We start from the raw sequence: 9,321 nt of genomic DNA on the forward strand, positions 1-9,321 counted from the left end.
TTAATTATGCTCTTTGTCCCTATCGCTACTTCTATTCCACCAGAAGAGACGCAGCATCTTCATTCGGATCTGCTTCGTCTTAATAGTGTAGACAATGGGGTTGAGCAATGGAGGTGTGAGAAAGTGCAGATAGGAGAGCAGTACACGGCTGCATGGGGAAGCCCACCTCCCAAATCGGTGGATCATAGACAGGCCAATCATAGGTGTGTAGAAGAGCAGCACAGCGCAGATGTGGGAGATGCAAGTGTTGAGGGCTTTGAGGCGCTGGGCCTTGGAGGCAAGGGACAGCACTGTGTGGAGGATCAGCGCATACGAGAGGACAATGAGCACTGCGTCCACACCCAGCGTGGAGAGCACTACAAAGAGACCATAGGCGCTGTTGATGTGGGTGTCAGCACAGGCCAGCTTCATGACATCTGGGTGCAGGCAGTAGGAGTGGGAAAGCCGGAAATTGCGGCAGTAAGGCAGCTTCTTCAGCATGATGGGGGCCGGGATGTGGAGCCCGACGCTGCGCAAGATGATGGCCAGCCCCATTCGGGCAATCCGGGGACTCGTGAGGATGGTGCCATAGCGCAGGGGCTTGCTGATGGCAACAACACGGTCAAAGGCCATGGTCAGCAGCACCGAGGACTCCATGATGGAGAAGCTGTGGATGAAGAAGAGTTGGGCCAGGCACACATCCACCGCCACCTGCCTGAGACCCAGCATGTAGATGGTGAGCATGGTGGGCAGCGTGGAAGCAGACAAACCCAGGTCGGTCACTGCCAGCATGGACAGAAAGTAGTACATGGGCTGGTGCAGGGAGGGTTCTGACTTCACCACCCATAGGATTAGGCTGTTCCCTGACAGAGATGCCACATACATGGCACACAGAGGGATGGAGAGCCAGGTGTGCATAGCCTCAAGGCCTGGGAGGCCTGTTAGGAAGAAAAAAATGCCGGTGTGGTTGGAGACTGACATGATGACCTGGAGGGACAGAACTCCAGGCAGAAGTGCAATCACAGGTCCTAGAATCAAAGGAGTTGCTGGGTCAGTTGCTGTTCTATAAACCAAGACATTATAAAAACTCCCCCAAATGTTTCTCAGATAACTATGGCCTTGCAATTTGCTCAACTATTACCTCTAGTTCATACATAAAGAGACAGTGAAAGAAAGGTTCGTTTGAACTTTTAGAACAAATCTTGAACACATGATAACCTTGTGTGAACACATGATAACACATAACAAAATTTACCCCAAAATCAGAGTTTGAAATGCAGCTCTTGAAAGAGACCAAGACAGTAATGTTCCAACTCTACATTATACATTTTGGGAAATGGACTCTAGCATCCAACGTACATAGTATGTCTGATCTGGAACTAGAATCAAAGTTCCTCTCTTCTTTTAATTTCCCGTTCACACTGCCTTTCGTAGGTATTTCTCACATTCAGTTTTTCTCAAGTGATTGTGTTGGATCTAGACGTTTGTCTCTGTTCTCTTAACTCTCTTATTTCTATCATAATTCCAGCTATAACAGATACCTATTTCCTAGTTAACTTGTGTGCTGATAACTTGAGGTTTTTCCTGATGAATCTCTATACATTCCCTACCAATCACTCACTCACCCACGCACCCACAGATCTCCAATTCTCTTGCTCCTTACTACTGTTTTCTTTTTCTCCAATTGCTTCCTTGTCAGAGAGCTATTATCTAAACTTCCAATCTTAAAAAACACTCCCTCTCTTTCCACATTTTTTTACATATTTGAAATAATAATGTTTACAATGTGGTGAATGTGAGAATTTTGCAGAGACATCATTTTTTATAATTAAAACAAATTTACAAAGTCCCATTAACTTGTTAGCCCACCTGTGTGAGCAAATATAGTTTTCCACACATACAATTTAAAATGCCAAGTTATAGCAAAATGTTAGACATTTATCCAAATATGATTCATTCTCTAATGGAGCTGTGCATGTGGAACATTAGAATAGAATGACTCTAACTCATAGTCTATTGAACAGATACCAGATACTTTAAAGCTTCTTGGTAACTATTCAGTGCTCTACTGATGAGAATAGAAACTAGAAAGAGGTATTTATTTGCTAAGGAATCAAGGCTTAGCTCCACTTCTAATGTAATTTCTGGAGAAATAAAATAATCTTGGAATAGATGTTCTGTTTTCCGATTGTTCTTCCTCTTGAGCTTTGACCACTGTTTCACTTCCTGCCATCTCAAATATATCCCTATATTTAATCCATTTTGATCCATTTTCTGAAAACACAGTGAAAAAGAACTCAATCTGAAAGCTTTTTACCTTCCCTCCTAATCATAAACAAAGGAAGGAGGTTTTGGAGTTTTTTTAGAAGTACAAACATAAAGAATATTGTTGCAAATGGTAAGATTTCATTCTTCTTTATGGCTGTGTAATACTCCATTGTATAAACGTACCACAGTTTCTTAATCCAGTCATCTACCGATGGGCATTTCAGTTGTTTCCATGTTTTGGCTATTGTGTATACTGCTGCAAGAAGTGGAGTACAGCATTGGGAATAGAGACAGTGGAAAAGTAATGGCTGCATGCAATGTCAGAGGGGTAGTAGATAGGCGGTGGGGGTTATCACTGTGTGAGGGATACAAATGATAAATGTCTAACTATTACATTGTTTTGTACACCTGAAACTAAATTAAAGAAATGTTTAAAAAATAAAATAATTAAAAAATTAATAAACCAAAAACATAATAACCAAAAAGGAAGGTTTAATTTGGAGGAATCTTATTTAATCATATAATCAGAAGTGGTTTTTCGTGTTTTTTGTTTTTTGTTTTTTTTCCAGATGGCATTGATTTTCTCCTTATTTTGTCACATTTCCTCTCCTGTGTCTTGTGGAATACAATCTAGTATTCCTCTCTCTTTGAACAGTAGGCCCACATAATAATGAATTCTGTAATTTTGCCTTCTACTGGTAAAAATGAAGAAGTATAATTCAATAGTTTCATATTTCATTAAAGTACCTTACAAAACTTTTTCACATATACCATTTTAAAGCATCTCAGCACTCAGTTTAACATTCAAATGTATAACTTTGCTGAAGTCACATGGATTATAAAAGAAGTATTCAGGACTTGAATTAATTCTGTCTGACTCAGTGCTTTTTACTCTGGAAATTGTTGTTAGTAGCTGAAGACAAATGTCAGCTATTAATGAACAGACTCAAGATCTCCCAAGCCTTATCCTTAAGTCAAAGTAAACCAAAAACTCCCATGAATTTGTATTTTTTAAAAATTTCCTATATGGTGGTTACTTCTGATTTTCCTCTTGTATTGTACTTCATTACCTCCACATTTGATGCCTGCATTTTCATTCAGTAATTAAACTGTTCTAGATGCAGGAAATAGAACTATGAAAAAACAATAATGTCCCTAAAATAAGAGAAGCATGAGTCAATATTATTTCAAATATGTAAAAAAAAATGTGCAAAGACAGGGAGTGTTTTTTAAGTTGGAAGTTTATATCATTGCTCTCTGAAGAGGAAACAATTGGAGAAAAAGAAAACAGCAGAAAGAAACATGAGAATTAGAGATCTGTGGGTGAGTGAGTGATTGATAGGGAATGTACAGAGATGCATCAGGAAAAACCTCAAGTTATCAGCACCCAAGTTAGGTAGGAGATAGGTATCTGTTATAGCTGGAATTGTGATAGGAATAAGAGAGTTATAAGAACAGAGACAACCTTCTAGATCCAACACAATCAGTTAAGAAAACTACATTGTACCTGACCTGGGGCGCGGGGGTTATTGTCTACTATGCTGAGTAAATATCTAGTAGCTCTGTGACTGTGGACCATGGGCACCAGCAGTGGCATAGCAGCACAGGAGAACTTCAAATAAATGTAAATCATTATGTTCCACCCCAAACTTACTGAATCAGGATTTCTTGGGTTGCAGCCCAGCATTCAATGTTTTAGCAAATCCTCCGTGTGATTCTGTGAAAACCAAAGTCTTAGAATCACAGCAGTACATATGTAGCTATAGTATTGCTTTGTAAAAAGATAAGTGCAATAATGCTGTTGAAGACTCACTAAAACAAGAACGTGGAAGAAAAGGAAAGGTTATAAATTAAGAGAAAAGGAACATCCTGAGACAAAGAAAGAAACCTTGCTTCTTAGTGCTAAGCTTGGAGATTGGGCGAGCAACGATGCTCAGTCACAAGCAGATTCTTTCATCGTGGTGCCCCCAATGATCTTACCATAGATCATTAATGACCAAAAAGCATATGGTAATTATAGTAAATAAGGACACTATGCTTTTGCTTATAATTTATTGTGCTAAGTAAAAAATTGTTAAAAATGTAACTTGTGTGTTAGCTATATTCTGCTGCTGTAGGAAGTTGGACAAGCTGCATTACCCCTTCTGTGTATAAATTTATTAATTTCTATTCAGTTACTGACAGATGGAGAAATGTGAAATAAGGTAAAGAAATGTTTGAGGACATTGACTAGGAAGAACTCTGGGTTCAAATTAAGTGTCTGAATGTTCTCTATCTATGAATTCTCCAGCCTACATTCACCCTGCACAGTCGCTGTTTTGTTTTAGTTTGTTTGTTTTTTAATTGGAGAAAAAGCTTTAACATTTCTTTAACACATGGAAAGCTCTCTCACTTTACCCATCAATTTCAAATGCAAAGATACAAGCACAATGAATGTCCAGAGTGTAAGCAGATTCAGAATTCCTGACTTTATTTTACTTACATATAGCTTGAGAAAATGGACCTTAAAAAAAAAAAAAAAGCAACAAATGAGCAATACAAACAAACAAGCAAGGAAAAACTCATAGACACAGACACAGTTTAGTGGTTACCAGAGGATAAGGGATGGAAGGGGAAGAGGTAGAAAAGCTTAAAGGGAGTCAAATATATGGTGACGGAAGGAGATTTGACTTTAGGTAGTGAACACACAATGCAATATATAGATGATGTATTATATAATTGTACACTTGAAACTTATATAATTTTATTAACCAATGCCACCCCAAGAAATTTAATTAAAAAACAAAATGCAAAAAAAAGGCATCGAGATGCTCATAGATGTGGAGCATACCAGTTTTGTACATATTGCACAAAGCTGACTGCCTAGAAGAGGAAGAGTTTCGTGAGCTTATGTATGTGTGATGGTTTTTCTTGTTTTATTTATTAAGAAGTCATTGTTAAGTAAAAGGATTTAGTGTAAAGAAGCAGAAAAATATAGTTGAAAAGTCAAGGTACCTGTTTCTGGTCCTGGCTTCAGCACAAAACCACTAAAAACAAAAAAAGAAAATACATAGACAAACCTTGGGATTAGGTAAGAGCTTTCCCCAAAGTGCTAAGAATACACTATGAGTTTCTTCTGTATAGGATCTATGCCTTTTGTTTTATCAGCAGAATTTCAATCAGATGTAAACCTGTGGCATCATGGAGCAGACAAAATGGGAAGCCATGCTGGATTTTCTAACACCAATGTTTATTTTGTTCTGCAACCACATTAGGATTTAGACAACAGAATTAAGAGTCAATATTGTGTCATGACAATAATAAGAAATAATAAGAGAATGGGTTTGATGTGCACAAAGGACTATCCTATCAAACCGTATACATGCATTCACATATACCATGCTGATTTCAGTTTTTGCATCCACTAAAAAATGGAAATAGGTAAATTGTACTAATTCTCATAACATACTAATTTCTTAGGTTTAATTTATGATAAAATAAGATAAAATAAGACTTCCTAGCATCTTTAAGGTACTTAGAAAGTAAATAATTGATACTATGTGCTTGTCCTTTAATTTTCTCCTAAATTTACTCACCATACTCAAAATTCAAGGAGATTTTTTAAAAAATGATTCAAATATTTAGAAATAATTACAGTTAGTTTTGATCACCCTGGATTTATTAATTTATATCATTGTTCTGTTACCTTCCATCATGCAAGAAGAAACAGACTGTCTTTTCAAACTATCTTCACAAACGAGCAGCTCCCCATACCATTCTGCTTCTCAAACTGTTCCTCATCTTAGCTCGTCTTTCTTTGAGGGGCATAGAATCCACCTGCTTAGAGCTTTAGGCACACCTATGTCAGGCTGTATTTAAGGCAAGGAGGACTTTTGCTGATGAGTGACCAGCCCATCTCCTAATTGCCCATTTAATTGGTTTTATCCATTATGACAGCACATTTGAGGAATTCTGGAAACACACCCAGTAGCTGCCAGATGGTATCTGAAGATGAAGAACCCCTTTTCTTCCTCTAATTTTTCAATGTACTGTCCTTTTTCAGGATCCTAACTCAAAACGTATTAACAGTATTCTTCTATGAGCACTAATAAGAACGTTACCTCTTTCCTCTCCAAACACCGTTATTGACTTAACCACAAGGAGACAAGAGCTGAGGACATTCCTCACCCTCTTCCTGGGTACAAACGAAGGGGGTCCTCAATGAAGAGCAATTTTACAGCAAATCAGCTGATTCCTGGACATTATCACTTAATGAATATAACTGGCAGCATGAGCTTTGGGGCAGCAACTGCCTTTAACCATGTCACTGCCACACAAGTTTTTCAAGGCTATGAAGAGTCTCCGCTGTGATTGGAAATCCTTTAGCCCTGTCCAAATCTGTCTCAGTTACTGAGTCCCCTTATTATGATTAAAATGTAATTGTATGTTTGAGAGTAGCAACTTCAACATTAGAAAGACCTGACTTAAAGATGGTCCCCACTGGTCATTATATAAATTACACGAGTTCTTTGAGCCTTATTACATCTGTACCATCATTGGGAGGTAATGGATATGTTGTTAACAACAAACGGCACTGGGGTTACATAAATTGTGTTTATTCGAGTTCTACTCTGGCACTTAATAGCTATAAAATTTTAGGCATGTTACTTAACCTCTCATTGACTCAGTTTCCTCGTCAGTGAAATTGGAAGAGTAAAAAAAAAAAAGCACACTATTGTTATGAAAATTAAATGGGACACTCCATTAAAAAGACTTATAATAATGTTTGTCAATACTCAAATAATTACCTATTATTTTAATATTATTATTGCCTGATAACATTGTGAGTAAACATGCAAATCACTGTCATTCCTAAAAAGTCTCCCATTAAACATTTAATATTTTTGTTATTATTATGTTCATACAAATGCAGCAAGGAAACTTTTTATAATTGCAACAGAGATAATAAGAGTTTATTAAAATGAAAGACTTTCCAACTTTGATGATACATCTCTATAGTTAAATAGAAAATCACAAATTTAGCCACAGCATTGAAAACCAAGGCAGGCAGCAAATGCCCAGAAAAAATAATGCTTTGTAAAATTTTTTGTTTCACAATATAGATGCAAAACAAAACATAAAACTGGGTGGGCTCTCATTTGTAAACCCCTGAGTATGAACGTGAAAAAATAGGAAGGCCCCAAAAGCTTTCTATCATACTGCAATATGTCATAAAGAAATAATGGATATAGAACATATTCCAACAAATAAACAACTCTAACTCTGGGCAATATATATAAAATACATCAGACATCAAAAAACAGATAGTGCAGAACTGTGACTCCTTGTTGGAAAGAAAACAAGAGGTGAACTCCATATCCATCCAATCTTTCTGCCCGATAGCACTTTATAAGCTCAGGCAGGGAAGTTGACTGCAAATTGAAAGCAGCTCTTTCCTTACTGGAGGGAAAGAATAGAGAACTGATTTCAGATAGGCTATGATGGATCAAAATTTGGGTCACCTATGGATAGGAAGAAGTTGTAGAGGAAAGAGTCCTAGAAATCTGCTTAGGTGACCACTTGAGTTTTTCACCAGAAACTGAGATCCAAATTCACAGGGCAAGACTCTAGAAACCTTGGCAGAGAACAGCTTTGAAGGAAAAGGGTGGGCTGTAAGGTGAATAGAGATTCTAGAATTCATATAGCCCTGGGACACATTGTGCTTTCAACAAGGGAGAGTAGAAAAATCTCTTTGACTACATTGGACATTGATTTGAAACCCTGGAAGGCCACACCACAGAAGTAGGAGTATGTGGTGTAAGGCCTGAAATTAAGATTCAGTATCATGTGCTATTTTGACATCTGAAACTGGGAGGTCATCAAAAGTCTAACCGCACTATTTCTCTGCTCTCATCAGCTATGCCCCACTGTTTCCACTCCCATGGGAGCTTGTTTTAAAGGGCGTAGCCGTGAGAAAGCAATGTGTCATTGAGACCATCTGGATAGTATATGTGACTGAACCCAGTTAAGACCACTACATAAACTTTTAAGACTCTGGTTGGCGGTGCTGAGATCTACTAATCTTATAGCTGCCAAAGACATGCCTTGTCTTTTTAAACCTGTCACTTACCAATCTGAGTGGTCTGCCTCTTTCTTTTGTCTCTCCTTTCCCTCCATGTAAGGTGGCCAATTTGCAAACCAACATCAAGAAAAGCTCTTTTTGCCGTGCTTAAATATTTAATCTTATTTCACTTAACATATAGTTACAAGAAGTGGAATACAGCATTAGGAATAGAGACAGTGGAAATGTAATGACTGTGTGTGATGTCAGACGGACAGTGGATGGGGAGAGGAGTGTTGTCACTGTGTGAGGGATATAAATGATAAATCTCTAACTATTACATTGTTTTGTGCACCTGAAACTAATAAAAATAAATAAATAAATAAACAAATAAAATTTAAAAAAATATTTAATCTTTCTAGTCACCCCTTAAAACTCATCAATGCAAAGAAGTGTCCTTGAAATCCCATTGATCAAATGAACTCACCCTTTGTGTCTTTCCACTAAGGAAAAGGGTGGGCTGTAAGGTGAATAGAGATTCTAGAATTCATATAGCCCTGGGACACATTATGATGTCTTCCATCAAAGCAACTGTGACTTACTGGAGAATTATATATTTACAAGCCTATTTTCCCTAACAATTTAAACTTTTCACACTAAGGAAGCAATATTCTATTTTGTTTTCTATATATTTTAAATAGGAGGTGGCCCAAATAGATGAATAAATATGATTTAAATGAATGACTGTGTAGGGCAGAAATCAAATATTGGTAGTTTCCTTTTTTCTTTCCATCACAACATTATAAATAATTTCACAATGTAATCTGATGCAAAGTATTGCCACTTAAGTAAAGACTTAACCTATTACTGGGTGTATTTTTAATAGAGCAATTCTATCAGACAAGATAGCTGAAGATTTAGTTCAGAAAGAGAGACCATGCCAAAGTGAGCAAATCAATTTTCCTACCTTTGATTGTTTATGACAGCCTAGTCAATTCTAATAAAGTGGACTTGTAGGATGTCTATTTTGCTTA

General features: G+C 37.3%; 1 protein-coding gene across 1 annotated transcript; it reads right to left on the minus strand.

Moving 5' to 3' along the window:
- Positions 1–960, minus strand: LOC109436917 (olfactory receptor 51G2-like). The gene has a single exon (XM_019715797.3). The coding sequence runs from the start codon at positions 958–960 to the stop codon at positions 1–3; it is 960 nt and encodes a 319-aa protein (XP_019571356.3).
- Positions 961–9,321: the final 8,361 nt, after the last annotated feature.

The sequence above is a fragment of the Rhinolophus sinicus genome, chromosome 14 (assembly GCF_057876585.1).
Source record: "Rhinolophus sinicus isolate RSI-liver-muscle chromosome 14, RSI-T2T, whole genome shotgun sequence".
NCBI lineage: Eukaryota > Metazoa > Chordata > Mammalia > Chiroptera > Rhinolophidae > Rhinolophus > Rhinolophus sinicus.